This window comes from Haliotis rubra, unplaced genomic scaffold, assembly GCF_003918875.1.
Source record: "Haliotis rubra isolate DU_JTF1 unplaced genomic scaffold, ASM391887v1 Scf934, whole genome shotgun sequence".
NCBI lineage: Eukaryota > Metazoa > Mollusca > Gastropoda > Lepetellida > Haliotidae > Haliotis > Haliotis rubra.
Window position 1 is genome coordinate 95,096 of NW_025767673.1, and position 22,535 is coordinate 117,630.

Sequence of the window (22,535 nt, forward strand, 5' to 3'; positions counted from 1 at the left end):
GATCTGATGAAACGGCGCCAGTTGCCATCAACCAGACAGACGTCCTTCCAAGGTATTTATGGATATCAACTCTGCAAAAGGCACAAGTTCAATGCATACCAAATATGTACATGAAAGCTTTGCAAAACATGACAGACCGATTGTTGACTTGTGTGTACCCCACAAAACATTTCTTGGCCAAGGGAAAATGAAGTTTGGGAAACTGAGAAACTAAACATTACTGGTCAAAGATGTTAACATGAGAAACAGACATGATAAACATATGATAATAATAGTTTATTATACATAAATGGATTGTACAGTAACCATGCTAACATATTGTCAGAAAAACATGTAGTCAGTTATCAAGACTATTTAACCTTCAGTGTATCTGCTGCTTCCTTGGTAGGAACACCTCTCAGATCTTCACACATCTTGATACAGAGCTACAACTGGAGGGATGGCTGATGGAGTATGTACAATGTAGAATACATTATTTACAATAAATCACATACACAGAAATAAACCCCTGGTGTTTTTAGTTCAACTGATCAAAACAGAAGGTCACCAGGGAAATTCCTTTTAAAAAATAGAAGTCTTCTATTGACAATAAGATAAACATTACATATTAAATGAACAATATTGTCACTGGTGATTTGAAATATCCAATACAAATAACAAAATGTGTACTTCTGATACACATAATCATTTACATTTTTATGTTAAATTTCCTAATGTAATCTTCAAAATCATATAATATATGCTGTATGGCCTTAGAAATATGTTGACCACTGTGACACACAGTGAGTAGTCCCTGCTATTTTCCATGGCCACAAACTAAAGTTGCTGTTGTCATTCTATTCGTAAATTCTGCAAAGAAACTCTCTGCTTACAATTATGCAAAGTTTTTTGCTTTGTTTTTGTGAATTTTATAGTTTTGCACCTGTTTGTCTTGTGGCAGGCATTTTCATAATAAACTTATAAGCTTACTGAAGTGAATCTGCACATCACTGGAGTAAATATACAGACATTCACTTTCTGTAAGCAATAATACACAAGTTAAATTCACTTCCACACTTAATGAAAAGCTGCTTAAAACCAGCTTTCGACTCACATGTTATAAGTCTGCAGTGTATTTGACAAACTCCATGTCAGATAAACAAATAATGGATTTTCTGCAGGATAGTGTCTGCACCGAATGGGCATTTGTGCAAAATGTTCTTAGAGCGTGGAACAGTAAATACAGCTAGGATTAAAAGCATATCATAGTGAATTTTTAACAGACATCCTTTGATTATTGAAAATGAATGACAATGATCTGCTAGTCCCTCACAATGGAATGATGAACAAAACGTATCCACAGCCTGTTGCTAGCGGCACTATATCAGGGAAACCACACAGACCCTGGCCATACTGGACGGATGTGATGGAATAGCCTCCTGACAGGCTAGCAGAAGTAACACATATCTGGCACTACTGGAAGAGACCTGAAATACATTAGGTTTTGTGTTTAATTTTCAAAATCAGAGCATCAGGTTTGAACCAAAAGCTATTATTATACTGATTATGTATATTAATATTCCCACAGTAGTGTGTATATATGTTTAAACCTCTAGCAATGTCTGATTCAATATCTGTGATCTCTCACCTCAGGATCTGGCAAATGTGATGATGGAGATTATGCTGAAAATAAGCTCAAATCCTATGAGAGCAAGTTGTATGGCTGCCAGTATCACCTCCAAACGGAGCACATATGTTTGCCACAATATGATGAACAAAGCCCCCGAACAAAGCTGGGATACTCAGCAGAACGCACACGATGACACCAACAGTCTGCTCTGTTAGGTTGCCCTTTTTGACCTGAACAAAAATCAAATTATATTGCTACAATAAAGCTGGAATGTTCTTGTGACCAGAAACATGAAACACTTAGTTCACAGTATCCTGTCAGGTTTATTAACACATTATTTCTGTGCATTGCTGACACAAAGTGTTTCCATTAGGATATAAACCAAATTTGTGAAACATTATTAAGTTGACTGACTAGTCGACCGACGTTTGTGTCAATAAAGCAGACAATCTGCATTAGTAAGTAATTAGTGGCATAAATAAGTTACTTCAGCACAACTATTCTCAAGAGACCCAGAGGCTTGAGAGATGAAGTTGAAAATATAGTAAAACTAGAAAGACAGGGGTTTGTGAAGGTGAATGTTTCAGCATAGCCAAACAAATCAGATGATGCCATTGCACATTAGCTCACCTGGATCAGAAGTAAACAGTACAAAATGTCACCAATGACACACTCTTTGAAACATATTTCTATCACCATTGATAGCCTCTGTTAAATCACTTACAAATGGCCCTCTGCAGGACCAGTTAAGGACAATGTAATGTGTCAATGCAAAAAACCTTCATGTTCAGTGAATAGGTTTGCAAAACCATGAAACAAACATCTTCGATCCTTTGGCATCATTTAGTAGATGAATATTCTGGCTACACCTACCATATATTACCATAGATAAGCTGATCTCATAAATAAGCCGACCCCCTAACTTGACCCTTAAAATCAGTGTTAAAATGGTATGTTTCGTACATAAGCCGACCCCCACGGTGGGGTAAAATTTGAAATTTCATATATGCTAATCAACTTAATCTCTTTAGTCATCAAAATATGTAGTGAAAGGGTTGTGATACATTTACTATAAGGCACTATCTATTCTAGTAGTAAATTCCAAGGTTGACCTTTGACATCACCAGACTCTTGCCAGGCACCCATAGCCATTACAGTCCTGTCACTCATGGGCAGATAACATCTACACTGCTGAGGAGTAGCCAGTGGGAGACTATTGGAAACCCATGGGTTTTTTTTAGGTTTGCACCCCAGCCTTTAACTAGTTCTCCTTTTAACCATAACTTATCTACCTGTCTGGTCGCTAATATTACAGTAAAGAAAAGTTCCTATAAGTGTGTTTTTAAATTTACTGAACATACTGAAACCAATTCACCAGCACTTGGCCACATACTGTAGGCATGGATCACGTGTGGCCTCCCTGATCAAATTATGTAGTTCAATATGCTCTAATAAAGTGAGTGAGTGAGTGAGTTTAATTTTACACCGCACTCAGCAATATTCCAGCTATATGGCTGCGGTCTGTAAATAATCGAGTCTGGGCCAGACAATCCCGTGATCAACAGCAGGAGCATCGATTTACGCAATTGGGATACGATGACATGCTCTAATAAAGGAGAAAAATATATAACCCTTCGCGATCTTGAGAAATACTGTGAGCCCCTGTTTGACAGAGCATGGACTGGAACAAATGAGCATGTAAACCAACAACCTTTATCTGTTTGTGTGATAATGTGGTACTTGGACTTACCAAAGAATAGTCGAAGTGCCTCCACTCCAGCCAGTAGGAACACTAAAATCACCTCTGCTGCCAGAGTATTGGTGGCATATGGTAATGTCTCACCTGCACAAAAAAAAGACATAGGTTGTGGTATACATATTTCCAACATTATAACTTATCTTTACTACTACCATACAAATCTCAGTTGTATTGTCTAGTGGTTTCCATTAATAACAAACAAAAATGACATGACTATATAGACACATGTTATTACTCATCAGCATTTAATGTGTAATCACATCATACACCAAGACCTCAACTCTATACAAGAATGTAAAACATATGCATGACACATATTATTACAATTATCAATGCACATCATACTACATGAAAACTTCAATTTACTTACCTTTAAATACATAGATTAGAATTTCAGCAATGAAGAAAAATGCAAAGTACCATCCATTGAGGTAGAGCAGTATTTGATATGGCAGGGAAGATCTCTGAGTTCTGTTAAGGCTAAAAGTATTCTAAAACATATTCTCACATTTTATATTCAAACTATCAGGTTCATTAGAATGTGTCAGGAAATGTCACTTAGCATGTTCCGTCCCCTACATCCAGGTGAGATAGACAATGAGCCACAGGAGGATAATCTTGCACATGAGACTAGCATATATACTGTGTGTGCTTACCGTCAGTGATTGTGAAATGTTGCAATCATATTTAAATCCTGAAAAGAAGTAAAGTAAGAAAACGCAATGACTTATACATTGATATCACTTCTATCTATGATGAAAGTGCCAAGAAATATTGAGACAAATAATGATCAAGAGAAATTCAAAGCAATTTGAAATGTTTTTTTGTATGAACTTGATATTAAATCACATCCAAATATTCCAGGTCAAAATGCATTAATTACTACTATCACCTGCCATATGCAAATACAGTGATCAGTGGGCGAAATAGCCACTGGCCTGCTAGCCCGTGGCTAATAAAAATCCAGTCGGGCCAGTAAATCTCTACAGTCACTGGTCCGACTGGCTAGTGAATTTTCATGGGGTCATTTTGTAAACATATCACTATCTCTGACTTGTTAAGTTACAATACACTTTTAAATCATGCAAGATTATGGCCTGATACAAATTTTCTACATTCAAATTTCGGGCTTGTGAATTATTTTGTGGGCTAGTAACTTTCAGGCATAGCTAGCCCTGGCTGGCTAGCACAGTTTGGAAACCATTTCGTACACTGAGTGATGTGCCAAAAGTACTGCAACATTCACACTTGCAGATACCACATGAACACATTGTTTGTAAACCATTAGACATTGGGAGGTGATATTTTGTCCGAATACATTTTGGGCTGTACTTCTTAACTTTAACAGGCTGTGTGTATGCCGGTCCAGTGCATGGCTGATGGTGGCTTGCTTGACTAAAGAATTAACAGGTGATCTAACAACTTCATTTAAGTCTATGGTGACAATGGTGTAAGTGTATTGGTATTAGTCAAAGGCAATATAACTCATTAAAGTATATTGATATACTTGGTACAAATTTGTTACCTGTTCGTGACAGTGTTCTCACTATAGAATTTGGAAACAAGCCCTGAATGTTTCAGGATGATAATGTATAGGTCTCGTAAGACCACTGCCTGGAAAACTATGAACAGCATACTCAGTATGGATGGCCTGCACAGTCCCAGATATTATCAAAAATATCTGGAGATGTGTGAACATCAACCTTCAGAGAAACAGTGAAAACATTAAGTCTCAACAGGATTTGGCAGAATCTGTGCAGTGCATTTGGGCTTGTCTTCCACAAGTTTATATTTGAAGCTTGGACTGGCCTATTCCCAAGAGAACAAGAAGTGTTATCATTCAGAATATATACTACCTGCATCAGTTTGGTGGCCAGAGGAGGTGCATTCCATAGCAACAAGGTTGTGAGTGGGGGAAAGATTTCATTCTGGGTTTTATATTTCAGGCAGGCTATGAAAATGACCCCCTCCCCTGACCCAATGCTGTACAGGGTTAGGGTTGTACACTTATTTGATGCTGACATCAAAATGCTGAAATTTGAAATTTCATACATGCTTATCAAATGAATGTCTTTAGTCATCAAAATATGTAGTGAAGGGGTTGTTGGAAACTATAAGGCACATGTTTTTTCTAGTAGTAAATTCCAAGGTTAACCTTTGACATTGCCAGGCACCCATAGCCCTTCCAGTCCTGTCACTCATGGGCACATCTTTACAGCTGAGAAGTAGCCAATGGGAGACTAATTGCAAACCCATGGGATTTTATTAAGTTTGCACTCCGGCCTTTAAGTAATAAACACGTAAATTTAAGCAAATTCAAGTGCTACATGTAAATTATGTTCAAAAGGCTGTTCTTTCAAAACTCTTTTGCACATTTGCTCAAAGACAAAATTACATCTATTTATTTATTTAATTGATTGTTACTTATTTAACAATTACTGATCTCTATGGTCTATATTGAGAGACATCTCTATTTTTAGCATAAATGACAGAGCCATGGCCATTAACAGGTTTTTCAATATGGCTGCCATGCAGCATTCTAAAAATTGGATTTGATCCTTTTGAGCACAATGAGATGTGATCATTGCTTGCTGCAAACATGTGAAGTTTTAGCTCTATCACTGGTCATGTGGTTTCAGATGACAGGATGTGTTTACACTGAGGGAAAATCCAAGGACCATGGTGAGAGAATTTTGGAGGATAAAGTGTCCAGGTTAAATTTTTTTGTAAATACCTTGCAAAAGGACAAAATATTTTTACACCACTGCTCCATAATCTAAACCACTCTCACTATACCACAACTTATGTACAATAATGACATAATGGCTATTAATTTCTTTTTCAATATGGCTGCCATGGTGACCATACTGAAAATCAGATGCAAGACAGGCTGGTCATGACATTAACTCTCAACTTTAGTCAGGTGAGGTAATGAAAATCCCTTAATGTTTTAGACGTGTGAAGATGACACCTGTGAATAGTACTTACAATAACAGTTTAGATCAAGAAGATAATAATTAACTGTTCGCTGCCTAGTTGCCTAAAACATGTAAAAGTAACAATGTAGTGTTGCAACTCTTCCCCTTGAAATAAGGATACAACCACCTGGACTCGACCTGCAAAAAAACAGAACAAAATACATATATCAACATACTACAAGGTCATATGGCACCCAAACCAGTCAACAATATATTTTGTACCAGTGGTATATGAAATGGTTATTCTGCTGTATTATTTCACTAGCTCACACTTTCAAGTGATTAAGAGTGTGGTAAAAGAGTTTAATTCTAAAAGCCATTAACACAAAAAATACACTGATTATTTAAGTCCAGTTAACAGAAAATGTAGTTTGTTGAATTTCAAACATAACAATATACCTTTAATGACTGAGACGATGTTAACATGTTCAACAGCTACAGGAACAGTCTCATTAAAATTAGATCAAAGTTCTTGCTACCACTGAACAGATTCAAGTTTCAACATGGGTCACATCAAAACGACTTTTCATCTGGTAAATCAGAGTGTAGCTCAACCCCTTGGATGCCAAGTATTTTTGCTGATGCACATTTTATAAAGTCTGAAAAGTGAATGTTGCACAAGAATTGTGTTTGCGGGGCACTGGATCAACCTATTACAGAGATGTAGAATATCAGATTTCCTATTCAGCAGCGTGAAAAGTAGACACTGTTCAAAGTACATATGTTCCTTTATTTATTTCCAGAATTTCACCCACATTGCAATACATACCTTGTGAAGAAACTTGGAAAAGAATAAAGGAACACTTGTACTTTCATGTGTCCCCTTATTCGTTTCCATGAGTATATATTGAAAAAAGCACTAATGCAGTGTTTAAAACTCCCAAAATTCCAAGCTAGACAGACAGACTGGTAACTTACCAGTCCGTATACAAACTTGCCTGTCCGGTTTTCAACAATATAAAACAACAAAGTCAGGTTACTGTTTGTAGGCATCGCAATGAACTACATAGTACTAACAGGCAATGCACAGAGTTTAGGTAAACTGAAAGTACATGTGTTGTGATTGGTTATCGTAACATGAACTGTCCAATCGTAAGCAGTTTAACATTATGATCATAATACCGTAAACACCTCAAACTGATGACAAGAGAACCTGTCTGATATTATGAAATATTACTGTTAGGGGTAAAAATATCTACCAGACCACCGGACAGGCGACTTTTGAAATTTGATCGTCCGAGATGAAAATAGACCGTTCCGGACGGTCGGGCAGACGGGAATTTTAAACGCTGCTTAATGATGATTTTTTTTATTTGGCATCTTAAGGGAAACAGGGAGCGAGTAAAATACTGCCTGAAAAACATAACAATATATCAAACAGAATTGTATGCTTATGTATAAAGCTACACATTCAATATACAATGGCTTGGCATAAATAATGAACATTTATTTTCTTTATGACAGCACAGTGTGAAATATAGGTCTAAATATAATAGGTGTCGCATGAACGGCCTTTGAGAAACAAGGTTTTGTGGACACAATCCAATATGGTAGAAAGCTCACTTCCTCAATCGTGTATGTATATTTTCCAAAACATCCCAACCGAATCTAGGTTTATAGACAATGTCTCAGAAGTATCATTAATAACATGAGGAAAAACAGATATTGATAGTCAAAAATATAACATTTGTTAAATAAAGTCCTCCAAGTAATTACCTGATTTTCACATTTCACAACAGACATGAAATTTTTATTTTTTTATTCCAGCAAAATCAGGTTACAAGCCTGTCAACCAAACATGGTTGTATTCAGAGACAATGGTAACAATGACTGTCAAATGAGTAGTGTATAAGCAGTAATTCTCAGATACAGAGAAACAATCAATGGCAATATTCTCATATACTACCCATCAAAAGTTTAGACTCACTTAAAGCACTCACTATATGTTATGTATATGTATGTGGTTACATCGAAGATGAATTTCTCCACCAACTTGGGGGAACCAACTGAAAACCTTATGCAGATGAATTGCACAAGGATGATGCTTCAAATTGCGAAAGGCATGAGCAAATGTCGTGCATGTGAACAGATGCGTTTTGGTGTAAAGTTTTGTTAAGAATTCGCCAATTTTCACAGATTTTAATCATTTACTGAACTCATGACAATAATCTTTTCAATGTTACGAATATGTTTTACAATACACCAGTTCATAACTAAACAGTACCTTTAAACAGTATGGAATATTTTGCAAAAAGCTAGTTTAGAACAGTGGACAAGTAAGTGGCTACATTTACACTAGTGAGTCTAAACTTTTGATGGGTAGTATATAAATAGGTGTCAACACAGTAAGCCTTACAAGAATGCTTAAATTGAGATTGCATAACAAATCATTGTCAAAGTATATGAATAATGTTACAAAGTTATGGCCAAAATATTCAAAACGAAGGACACAGAAATCATGAAATGTAAGGGAGATAATAAGCAAAAAAATAAATAAATAAATAAATTACATACATACCTACATGAAATATTGCCAGACTTTGTGATGTATAAAAAGTTGCAATATTTACAATGTATCCAGCTTCAAAGAGAAGGTTGAATAGGAGGGACATATATTTCCTTCTGATATCCAGGGGGTTAACATTTCAGGAAAGCCTTTTCAATTCATGAACTTAAAAAAATAAAGTTACACTGTCTATTCCAAAGACAGTTATGAGCTTTTGTCACTGAACTTATCAAAATTCTCATTTCTCTCCTGCTTCAGTAGGATAAACTATGAACAGAACTAACTGCATTGCCCGGGTTAAGTACAGCAATCTACCAACTAGGCTATCTATTTGACATAATACGTTTTAATGAGTGCCTGCCAGTTTCAACATGAAACTAGTGCCATATGGCTTGAGAAAACTCATTTCAAATGACCTGAAGTCAACTTCTTAAATAATTTAATTGGTCAGTCAAAATAAAAGTCATTCTGATGTGGTCGATAATGGAATGTGCATAGATTTTAGTAAAATGTAAATATTTTTTATATTTGTATACTTATCCTGCACTACTTACTTCCTGCACTTATTGCTTACGGCTCGAAAAGCGTGGCTTGCCAGACGATGTCAAAAGACGTAGAACTGCAATCACTTCCTGGTCTCGGCTGCTACTCGTCTGTGCATGCGTCACCGGAAGGTGACGTCAGCCACCTCAGATTTTTGCCAGAAATCCTACAGATGGCAAAAGAAAGCGGGGAGGTAGCTGATAGCACAGGGTGGACCCTTATCATAAGTAGTGCAGGATAAGGATACAAATATTTAGATTTTACTAAATTTTTAACTAATCCTGCACTACTTACTTCCTGCACTTTTATCCGACAGGCTGGAAGGTGGGCGTGTCATCTGAGGGATCGCATCGCTTATGTAATAGCAGCCAGCTCAATCCGTAAATCAGGTGCTCAGGAAGCGTTGGTAACGCGCCTATAACAGAGAGCGAATTAGTGAGTGACGATCAGGTAGTGGTAATTCGCAAATAAGACCGTGTCTTAAATGAAAAGAACCACCAATTTTAAAGCTGGCGAAGCTTAAGGAATGCAGTAAAAAGCATGGACTTGAAAACAAGGATAACTCCTTAACTGACATACCTAGTAGTTTCTGAAGAAAAAACAACTCATTCCCCACATGGTGGTCCGTGGGAAGGAAAACACAAGGCAGGAGGGTCACTTTCTTCGGGGAATGGCGAGTTGCTGAGCAACCACCAATGGTCCGAAGCTGTGGACATTGTTAATGTCCTTGACAGCCATGTCACGCAAATAATGACTGGCAAAAACTGTGTCCGAAAACAACCTTGCATAATGGATGACACAGTGCAATTACTGTGAAGTGCCATAGTCGAAGCAAGTGCTCGAATCTCGTGGGGATGAGAGGACGTAGGAGGGTCCAGCCCAGCCGTTTTATATGCCTGAAGAATGGTCGTTCTTAACCATAAGGCAATTGTGTTTTTGCTGACATCTGACTGTGACACCCGGAATAGGGGAAGAAATAACCGTTTCCTTGTACCACGGACACCTTTGGTGCGATCAATGTAAGTTTTGAGCGCACAAATCGGACATAAAAGTAATTCAACATCGTCTTCAGAGCCAACAATAGATGATGATGGCGGGATGGAAAACTGTCGATCAGGTTGACCTGGTAGTTGGTTTTTAGCGATGAAATCCCAACACAGACCTAAATGCACAGAATCATGACGACGACGTTCAAACTTGACCGTAGTCACGTCAAGGGCGTGAACCTCACTCACTCTAGCCGCAGTCGCTAATGACAACAGAAAAGCCGTCTTCCTGGATAAATCAGCGAGGGAAGTGTTATCAAGAGGTTCATAAGATGCACCACGGAGATGGTCTAAAACAGTGTTGAGATTCCATGCCGGCGGACGAAACTTCAACTTCTGGTCTTCAAGTCTGAATGAACGAAGCATGGCCTGTAATTCTGGGATTTTGGAAATCCTTCTGTCAGTGTGAGCGTTAAAACGGAGCCAATTGCCGCCAAATACGCGGCAATGGTGCCTCCCTTCAGACGCCTGGACGTTCGGGGATAAAGTAAGAAGTCTGCTATGAACTGAGGAGACACTTTCAGCGGATCCTGCTTCCTGGTAACACAAAATCGTTCAAACGACTGCCACTTGTCGTCATACAAATGTCTAGTCGAAGTTCTGTGCACCGGCCCAATGGCTTTGGCTGCTCTGGCCGAAAACCCCTTAGCACTCAGTGCTTTCTGCAAATGGTCCATGCGTGCAGATTGAACCAATCTGGAGCAGGATGCGGAAGATCGCTGTGAGGGTGCACGAGAAAGTTCCTCCACGTGCTTAGAGGGAAGGGATCTCCTACCACTAGACTTTTTTTAGAATGGGAAACCAGTTCCTGGCCGGCCACCAAGGCGCGACCAAAATCAGTCGTAGGCAAGTTGTCTCCTTGACTTTTGCGAGAACTTTGGGAAATAGAACTGGTGGCGGAAACGCATATGCGTGAAGCCCCTCCCACGATAGGCTGAGAGCATCCACCGCCCAAGCCGCTGGATCCGGGACTGGGGACACATACACTGGCAGTTGATGGTTTTGGCTGGTGGCAAACAGATCTATGTTTGGAGAACCCAGTGCCTGACTTAGGAGAGTGAAGGCCTCCTTGTGTAGCATCCATTCCGTGGGAGCAACTCTGTCGGATCTCGAGAGAGCGTCTGCTAATATATTGCGGCACCCCGGAATATGCCGAACTCTCAACAGAATGTGGAGATCGTCGACCAGTTGAAAGAGCCGAAAAGTCTGATCGAGAAGAAACTGCGAGCGTGTCGACCCTTGCTTCCGGATGTACCATACCACTGTGGTGTTGTCCGTGTCCACTAGACTGACTGACTGAGTTTAGTTTTACGACGCTTTTAGCGATATTCCAGCAATATCACGGCGGGGGACACCAGAAATGGGCTTAACACATTGTGCCCATGTGGGGAATCGAACCCGGGTTTTCGGCGTGACGAGCCAACGCTTTAACCGCTAGGCTACCCCACCGCCCCTGTGGCCACTAGAAGACAAGTTCCTCGTAGTCGATGTGCCAAGTGATGAATAGCGAGGATCACGGCCTCCAACTCCAGACTGTTTATATGCCAGTTTATGTGTTGACCCGACCAAAGGCCGGCGGCTGTCTGGTCGTGTAAGTGAGCGCCCCAACCCTGCATGGAGGCATCCACGAACAGTTGGCAATCCGGAGGCCGCTCTGTCAAAGAGACTCCTCCTAAGACGTTCAATGGGCGAGTCCACCAAAGGAGATAGAGATGTAACTGAGGTGGAAGACAAAACCGTTGATGAACGTCTGCCCGACGAATGTATGGTTGAAGAAGGCGCTGCAGAGGACGAAGTTGAAGACGCCCTCTGCTGGTAAGATCCTGTGCTGACGTCAACAATCCCAGAAGTGCCTGCCACTCTCAGAGAGACAGAGGTTCGGAGAGCGCACGTGAAATCAGAGACTGAATCTTGTCCCACCTGTCCAGAGGAATCTGAACTAGGTTCTTGTCCGTCTGGAAATGGCCTCCGATGAATGTCAGAGTGTAAGACGGGACAAGCTTCGATTTGTCCAAGTTGACCAACAGACGAAGGGTGAAATCCCGTATAAGAAGCAGACGGTCTAACAGGTGGATAAGGCAATCGTCCAGGTACGGGTCGAAATTGATGCCCCTCAAATGAAGATACCGGGAAATAGGAGTTGTGATACGCGTGAACAACCACGGGGCCGTTGAAATTCCAAATGGGAGGACAGCCCATTGGAAATGTTGATTGTTGGAAAAAAAGTGCAGGTCCTTCCTGTCGCTGGGGCGTATTGGAACATGGAGGTATGCATCCTGTAGGTCCAGGCTGATGAGGAAGTCGTTGATGCATACCATAGATTTGAGGTATTCAAGGGACGTCATTCGGAAGTGCGGAGGACGTTCCAGGAAAATCTCGTTGAAATAGGACAGATTGTGAATCATCCTCATTTTCGTGGACCCTTTCTTCGGCACTAAGAATATTGGGGAATAAAACCCTGGGATACGGGAGTAATTCGATGGCTCTTTTCTCCAACAAACTCGCTACGTTCTCCGCTAAGAGGTCGTGTTGAAACTGGGAGTGATTGTGCTGGAGCGGGAACAGCGTCAGAGGTGGATCGGAGAGGAGGGGGAGCCGAAACCCCTGCCTCAATATATCGGACGTATGGATCCTCTAGGACGGACCAATTTTCCCAAAAGATCCTTATCCTCCCACCCACCGGTGTAGGATGAACTGGGACGACTGGAGGTGGGAGTGTCCAGTCGTGCGTGTCCCCCACTTCACTTGCCCCTACGCCCGTCGCTCCTGGCGGGAGCACGGCGACGTTGATATCCTCCCCTGTCTGATCTAGGCTTGGCACCATGTCCCCTGCCACGAGACGGCGCCGACCTAAGGTGCTCACGCAGGTCAGTGAGCTCTTTGACCTGCCATAGCATCATAGTTGTGAGATGATCCAGTCGATCCGGATTTATTTCCTTAAGATCCTGAGTGATGGCATCAGTCGCTGACGCCAATGCCGATATAGGGCGGAGCATACGCTTAAGTTCTAAGTCCAAAGCCGTGACCCTTGTGTCCTGAACTTTATAGGAGGAGACAGAGGAACAGCCTGTCAGGTTTCATTTCCTCATCCACCTTAGTCACTGTCTGGGCAAAGTCCAAGCCATGAATAGGATAGTCATCACGCCGGACTCTAGGCGCTTTAATAGTTGGGTTGAGAGACATCCCCACGAAATCTTCATCAAGTGTGGAGAGAATCTCCCTGACCGCCTCATGTGTTGGCAATATTAAGGAAGGCGAGTCCAAAATAGTAAGCGACTTTGCAACATCAGGTCCCGGGGAAGGGACTGAGGCTATTAAACGATCAGCAATCCAGTCAAACACGTGATCAAAGCCAAGGTGATTAGAGCCCATGTCTTCCTCGTAGTCTGGGGCAAAGTCTCTCTCCGAAGAAGGTGAACGAAACGGCAAGGGGGAACGGCTACATGCAGACGACGCCTTAGAAGAAGCCGCCTTGCTCCGAGGTCTCGACCTATGGTCGCCTACCGAAGATGTGGAAGCAACGGGAGACGTTGGCATAGGCACAGGAGCAGACACAGTAGACAGGTGGTAGGGGTGGGGAGAGATGCCGATGTTGCTGGTGGCATAAACATCATAGGAGCTGATGTACCGGTTTGACCTGATAGTAAAGTCCAGAGAGTGCTGAGCGTTGACACATCAAACTGCTGGTGGCTGTATGGTGTCTGCATCATAGACGCCTGAGGTATTGGAAACCCCGTAGGTGGTTGATACGCATAAGGCGCCCGGCCCGGGAACACTGGAAAGGACTGCGACACAGCAGCCTGGGGCGTCTGACACGGCGCAAACTGCTGACCCATCGGTCGTTGCGGTGATAACATTGGCAACAGCGTAGGAGGTGAGGGAGCGCCAAGCGTCGAAGCTCCAGGTGCCGACGGTCCAAGCGAGGACGAAGTTCCAAGCACCGAGGCGCCAAGCACTGTAACACACGGTGACATAAGAGGCGAAATCATCACCTGAATGCTGGTGACAGACGCACTCGGAGAAACAGTGGACGCTGTAACACTGGATGTACATGCAGTGGTCGTCAAGACCGGCGTCGAAGAAGAAGACATATTCTTCCGTCTCTGTTGTCCCAGGTGCTTCCTAGAAACCTGGAGATAAACGGAGAAACTCTTGGGTGAAAGAACAGCGCAGCTGGGTGAAAGAACAGCATGCGCAGACGATTAGCAGCCGAGACCAGGAAGTGTTTGCAATTCTACGTCTTTTGACATCATCTGGCAAGCCACGCTTTTCGAGCCATAAGCAATAAGTGCAGGAAGTAAGTAGTGCAGGATTAGTTAAAAATTGGGATTTTCTGAGGTGATAACTATTTTGAAAACTAATGATTACCGGTATGTAGCTATTTTGAAAAGAGATCAATAGACCACAACAGTGTGATAAAAATGTATATGATCAAAACATTTCAAGCATTTAACTGTTGACTTTAATATTGACTGTTCAATCAAAAAATGTTTAGGATTCAAAATGTAGAGATATTCCGATATTTATGATGTTAGTATACCCATCCTGACAATAAACATTGCAATCATTTATTCCAGTCCTTACCATAAGGAAAACTAATGTGAGTTACACGACCTCGAAGATGCACTTATCATCAGAAGTATCCAAATGCACATATACTAAACCACAAAAGAAACATCGCTTTTCAAAACCAAATGCAAAAATTTGTTCTTGCAAGGTAATATTTTGTTTATGATTGTACCGTTTTGTTAACATGTTTTTCAATCCAAATTGACAGTTATTACCAACATCTGTGTTTTCTGATGTAAAAGCATATCGACCAAACGCACCGAAAAAGGAAAACATGGTAAAAGGTTCCGTATGGTATTCGTGAAAATGAAAATGCATGTGCAAGTCGTGACAACCCTACCAATGACAGCGAGTCCCAAAACTCGCCTGAAATCATTTTTAATTTGGCACAACCACCATACCTTACCGACTTATAAGAGATCAGAGGAACCAAGTTGTGGGACGATTGCAAGTTGTCCAGACTGCATGGAGGGATGCCAATCATTTTAATGTTCATGTTACGACAATCTACCGACTGCAGGAGTGGTATCAGGTCACTAATAGCATCCAAGACCGTCCACGCATAGGGCAACATTCAGTAACATCGCAACGTCAAGACAGACAGATTGTGCGCCACCATCTGCAGGATCGCTTCCCCAGAGCGACGGAAACAGCACGCCATGCTATTGGGACTAACAACAGACCCATCAGTGCCAATACAGTGCGTCGACGTTTGCGTGGAAGAAACCTCTGCTGTCAGATTCTATATCGTGGTCCTGTCCTCACCGCCAAAACCTACTGCAATGGGCAGCTCAGCATCGAAATTGGTGTTATCCACAATGGAGAACTGTGCTGTTATCTCATGAAAGTCGATATTGTGTTTCAGCAGTCGATGGCAGAGAGAGAGTATGGCAAAGGCATGGTGAAATGTTTTCCAATAGAGTATTGTTGAAAGAGACTAATGGGGTGGTCCAAGCATCATAGTGTGGGGTGTAATCGGTCTGAACCAGTTAGTTGACACCGTGGTGTTCCAGAATCTTGGTCCAGGATGAGGAAATGACGTGACAGCTGCTCGCTATATTGATTAAGTCATAAGACCCCACGTTGTACCACATTTTGGACGTTACAGAAATCACATCTTCCAGCAAGACAACTGTCGTGCCCACACTGTTAGAGCAACATTGAACTTCCTAAGACAGCATGGCATCCAAACCCTACACTCTGTCCGAATTTAAGTCCAGTAGAAGTCCTTTGGGACGAGATTCAAAGAAGACTGAATGACCTCCAACCAAGGCCGACAACTCCGACTGGACTCGATCAGGCATTTTGCAGAGTATGGACCCAAGTGCCTATGGCCTTCATCACCGGCTAATTCATTCAAATGTACAGACGATGCAACGATTTCATCGATGCCCATAGAGGCCACACACGATACTGACTTTGGGGTATCTTAATGGTACCATATTTGGTGATTTTGTTTGTGTGAACCCGAAAATGTGTTAACCATAATTGTCAAGTTTGAACTCAGTCCTCCGTTTTGATTGTTAATTAGAGTGAATTATAGTGTGTGCTTTAAGAAACCGCTATCGGTGCGACATTTCTTTTGTGGTTCAGTATACATTATCTCTTATCTTGACATAACACATTGGTGTGCTAATCTAACAACCTCTGCAGCTTGCAATATTGGTAACCAGTGCCAGATTACATCTCTAACAACTGTATCCTTACTTTAACATACATTCATGGTAATCACTGTGCAGCTTTCAACATGATGTAAGGAGGGTTAGAATTTCCCTGATAAATGCTTATTAAAACACTGATATAACCACAAGGGTAATATCAGGCATACACTGACTATTACATTGATTACTTTGTGATAACACAGAGGAGGGCTTCAGGTTCTAACGAATAGCAATAAGATCCAAACAATTCCCCAGAATATTAAATGTGACCCTAAGTGACACAAACTAAATGTCAGCAGTGACATGTCCATGATGCGGAGAGGATCTGAAGCAGATAACAGCAAAATCTCTCACATCATATCCCAAATCATCCATAACTCAACAAGTTGTCAAGCACTGTCAAATGATGTTTCAGCTTTGGATCAGTCCTCCTCAGGCACCTGCTATGCTGTCAGTTGTAACAGAATCCCCCTTGGCAGGGTTGTGCCATAAGGCATTCCAGTGGACTTATTGTGTACCTACACAATGTCCTGTGCTTCCCTGATAAAGAACCTACTAGCCTACACTGCTTCTGTTGATAGTCCAAGCATGTAATGCTGGCACAGTCTTGGGCCTGAATGTGTCGCTTTCTGCATGGATTGACAAGTTGTGAATGCACTTTACCGGGCGCAGCCCTCGCTGCTCGCTACAGGGCAATTATCCCACTATAGCGCTACCGCACTGTCTCAAGCGATGTCTCGCTTTATCGCTCCGTCTCCCTTCACTTCCCTTTACGATCCTTAGGGTTTAGGGTTAGGCACCCTTTACAATCCTTAGGGTTAGGCACCCTTTACGATCCTTAGGGTTAGGGGTTAGGGGTTAGGATTAGGGAACCTTTCCGATCCTTAGGGTTTAGGGTTAGCATCCTTTCCGATCCTTAGGGTTAGGGTTAGGGAACCTTTACGATCCGTAGGGTTAGGGGTTAGCATCCTTTCCGATCCTTAGGGTTAGGGTTAGGGAACCTTTACGATCCGTAGGGTTTAGGGTTAGCACCCTTTCCGATCCTTAGGGTTAGGGTATGGCATCCTTTCCGATCCTTAGGGTTAGGGTTGGGAGAGGGGTAGGGTTAGGGACCCTTTCCAATTCTTATTTAGGGTTTGACTTTACCTTAGGGCAGTATAATCCTATCATATCCAATTGAAACACATTTCGATCCATACGGTATTCGTCAGTACAGTCCAAGAAATAATGGCGCGGAAAAAAAATGATTGGGAAGGGCGTGGCACAGTGAGGCGTAAGCGCGAGAAATGTAAACAAACCATTGCCTCACTTCTGTGCAAATGACCCATTAAACGAGTACTCATTAACTGTGATGGTGCTCGTAGTCCCGAGGTAGAGCGTCCGCCAATTACGTCGCTAATTAATGAAGCCAGTTATACGGCGAAGCGCGTTCGAGCCCCATTAGCTAAGTAATCTGAAAAAGTGCACCCGGTAAAGTGCAGTACTCCAAAGTGTAATTTAGACTGCGCCCTTGCACTATTGGCGCATGATAGTTAAAAATGACGCCTTATTCCTTAACCTGGTGGGTCTGATTGGCACACTATAAAATAATTTGACTCATATCAACCATGTAAAAACATACCTCTCCAAACTCTTTAATATTTACAACTTATTTTCACAATTTCGAGCGATCAATTCGTAATCCCCACAGTGCGGTACACACTTTCCCAAGTCTAATGCGGTGCCTAAATCAATGCATGGAGCTTATAATACCTAGCTTATTCAAGTAATGCTGTTTCATTATACATTAAGAGTTACGCCCCTTACCAGTGTATTTCCCAGGTCTATATCAAAGGGCAGTAACTGAAGCTGGAAAGACAGTGTGCAGTTATCGAAACAAAATGTCGGGTGAAAAATCGTCTGCGAATACATTCTTTTTTCAAAACAAACAGAACAAAAACCGATAGAGAAAATGCCAAAACTGTTGCGAAGTCAAGTGATGACCGTTCTAATTCAGTAATTGAAACGGAACCATCAAAAGCCAATGACACGCCGACCGATGTTGAAACTGAGAGCAAAACATCGACCCGTTCGTTCCAACGAAATGGCAAGGTTTGCATCTGCGGGTTCTGTATAATGAGTGTAAAAACAAAATGACTTGTGTACTTTGTCTGAAAAATGGAAAACATATTAAAATGTTTTCACTGATGGAACTGATAATTTCTGTACTTCCACGCTCAAGAGACACGTTGATAGTGCCGACCATAACCTTACCAGTAAGAGCTCCGCCCAAAACCCCCTTTTGAAAAGTATTCTATTTATTATGATTATTTCAAGGGGTTAGGGTTTAGGGTTTAGATTCAGCATTATGTTAGGTTTAGGTTTAGGTTTAGGGTTAGGATAGGCTTTCTATAAAAAACATCTATTCTTACTATGAATCTTAGGCATAGAATGATAATAAAACGGGGGTTACGGGTGGAAATCTTTCCAAACTTACCTAGTGCTCAGAACTAGCAAAGTGACTGTGACTGTTTTCTACATTTACTAACTCAAAATTAAAACAGAGTTAGAAGATAATAACTTTTATGGCCAAATCAACAGTGGTTAAATTAACACTTAATTGATACAACTGAACAGCTATTTGAATGACAAATTCATTAAAATTTCAGAGTGAATGCATTGTCTCCCTTGTTTCTTTTCTGGTGACCCACCTACAATGACAAATGTCCCACTAGTTTAAGTAACCATGGGCCCAGGTCCCACTTCATCTGAAAAGTAAATTAGACACTGGTACTCCCGTTGTTTCTCCCAGTTTGGAAGTTCCATGACTGTGTTTCATGTGCTGTTAGGTTCCAGAAATCACAGTTGTGTGGCTCAAAAGCAATTTAATCTAGTGATCATATTCGTGAACAGGATACTGGCGGCGGGCGGACTACGATTTCGCAGAATATGGAACAGGAGTGCTAATGCTTCTGTTAGTACTGCCATTAACGTAAAACCATCGAGGCTAGAATGCACTTTACCGGGTGCAGCCCTCGCTGCTCCCTTTACGATCCTTAGGGTTAGGGTTTAGGGTTAGGCACCCTTTACTATCCTTGGGGTTAGGCACCCTGGGTTCAGGCTAAAACGTCATCACAGCAAAACGGCACCTGGCGAACATGGCACCATTTGGACATAACGGAACCTCGACTTGGCGAAAACGGCTACAAATCTTATGGCGAAAACAGCACCAAATAAAATCTTAATTATTGGGAAAATCTTATTTGTCATTAGATAATCTGAATACAGAATTTTGGAATGCGTCTACTCTGCTGACAGTGATTGGAAAGTTTGTATTAGCTGATAATTGGATTCCAGTATGTTTAGATAATGAATGCGTCTACTCTGCCGACAGTGATTGTAAATTGAATCCCAATAGCCCATAATCGGCTTGTAGAATGTTTCGACAGTCAAAACATCTACTGTGCCAACAAGCATGCCAATTTAGCGTGAAAACATCACAACCTTTGATGTTTTGTCCATTTACTCAACTGAAATCGCCCAAACTCAGTGTCAAAATGAAACTCTATTTAAAACGCAAGAATGTAACCATTACATATCATTCATCACAATGTCTCACCAATGTGTTGTATGCGATAAGACTGTCAGGAAGAATCAACATGCCGTATCTTGTGACGATTGTGAATTATGGACTCATCGTGTTTGTGGTACCGGCCTTTCTGTATCACGGTACCGTGAGATTTGTCAAAATGAAGAAGAATTCCCTTTCGCATGTGTTCGCTGTCGCAGGAATTCATTTGACAACATGATGGACACAGTGAACTTTCATGTAAATTTGGAATCGGACACCACCTTACCAGCTGCCGAACAACCCCCTACCCTAGAAGAAGACATGGATGCTGAGGATGAAGGAAGGGCTCCCGACATATCAGACATCAATATTTCCACAGCGTCATTGCCACAAGACGACCATGATTTCAACCATTTTTTGGAATGATCCATGATAGACAGCACCCTCCTCGACCCCCCCTACTGCTGATATCCCGGACAACGTGTTCACAATCGTGGAGACTGGTTCTCGGAAAGAAAAGAAGGAGCTCGCGGATTCATATGGATTCACATATGTCATTCGGGTAAGTACAGATGACACTTTTTCCTAAATATATAACTTCATAAATATTATATATAATAAATAATGTATAACTAATAAATACATAATATATAAATGAATAGTTGAATGTCATCACGGTGTATAATAATATTTTTTTGTTACAGAAATCAACAACTGCTCGAACGTACTGGCGCTGCAGTGTCAGGAACAAGACGACCACGTGTCCTGCATCTGTTATACAGTTCGGGGCTTCATTTGAAGAGGGGAAACACCGCCATTGCCATCCACCCCAACCAGGCCAGTTGACAGCAATCCGAGTGAGAGTGGAGGTATTTATCGTGTTTGTTTAATAATTGACAGTCACAATAATTTAGTAGATTGTTAATTGGCCTTTAATTGAGCAGTGTGTTAATCGGCCTGTAATTGAGTAGTGTATTAATCGACCTGTGTAATTGTGTAATTGTTATATATTCTGCAGGTGAAGGAAAATGCTGTGGGTAACATCTACAAGTCAGGTGCCAGCATCGTTGAGGAAGCTCAACAGAAACATCAACCCTGACAAACCGGGTCGACAACAAAACCAAGCCACCCTAGTACGGATGGCCAACCGTACGAGGGAGCTCCTTCGGCCGAAGGAACCTAGGTCCTTGGACTTTGAGGTTTGTGATATGGTTGTGTAAAATCCAGTGTAGTAATTATTTAAGTATATTTTAATACATTTCAAATAAACACTATTGTGTAATACATGTGTAATGGTTCTGTTTTCTACTTTCAGTTAGATGAAAACTTCCTGCTGGATTATTTCTTTCAGTGTGACATAGGATACAAAGGCGAGAGGCATCTAGTGTTTTGCCACTGACCGGCAATTACAGCACTTAAGTACGAGTAGGCATTGGTTCATGGACGGTACCTTTAAGATTATTAAAAAGCCGTTCCATCAACTACTTACTATTCATGCTTTTGTGCGTGCCGGGAGGGACTTTAAGCGTGTGCCTCTCGTCTTTGTGATTATGTCCAGACGAAGGACATCGGACTATGTGAAGGTGTTCAAGCGGCTACTAGAGGCTCTCCCCAAACAACCGCAAGTCGAGACTGTCACCCTTGACTTCGAGCAGGCTGCCTGGAACGCCCTGAAGAAGACTTTGCCTGACGTCAGTGGATGCCTGTTCCACCGGACTCAGGCAGTTTGGCGAAAATGTCAAGAGCTCATCCCAGAGCTCCATCGTGAGGTCAGCCTCCTACCCCTCCAGACAAGGCTTATACAAGAAGGAAGGCAGAAGGCGTACATCCGCAAATCATCAGGAGAAGGGTAAGGGGTAAGGGTTAGGGTTAGGGAACCCCAGCACCGCTAATTAATCTGAAAAAGTGCGCCCGGTAAAGTGCAGTACTCCCACCATAGAACTTTTTCACTTGTTTCCACTGAGGGAAATTGCTGTTTATCAATGGCAACTCGACAGCCCTTCAGCATGTCCGCGCATGATTTACATTAGCAACCAACACGAAATACCAAATGTGTCTGCTATGTGGAAGGTGTAATCATGTGGAAACCATACACTATGCAGGAAATTTACATGTCTTATGGAAATGATTCGGTTACGATCTAAAGTAAGAAACAGGTGTACATAATTTGCAAAATATTTACCTCTCTGCTGTTGTTGGCTTTGAGCGGCCGCCATCTTGGGAAGTTGCATTAACTGCGTGATTGTTAAATTCACGTATCATAATATTTGTATAATAACTCTTAATATATGATACATGAATAGGGATGAATATT

General features: G+C 41.6%; 1 protein-coding gene across 1 annotated transcript; it reads right to left on the minus strand.

The window, feature by feature from the left end:
* Positions 1 to 261: 261 nt before the first annotated feature.
* LOC124264651 (transmembrane protein 216-like) lies at positions 262 to 22,469 on the minus strand. Its single transcript, XM_046699389.1, is given in 7 exon segments — positions 262 to 1,466; positions 1,628 to 1,763; positions 1,765 to 1,874; positions 3,360 to 3,452; positions 3,739 to 3,832; positions 6,468 to 6,484; positions 22,404 to 22,469. Coding segments are annotated over 6 exon segments (498 nt in total). The 5' UTR covers positions 22,453 to 22,469; the 3' UTR covers positions 262 to 1,466; position 1,628.
* Positions 22,470 to 22,535: the final 66 nt, after the last annotated feature.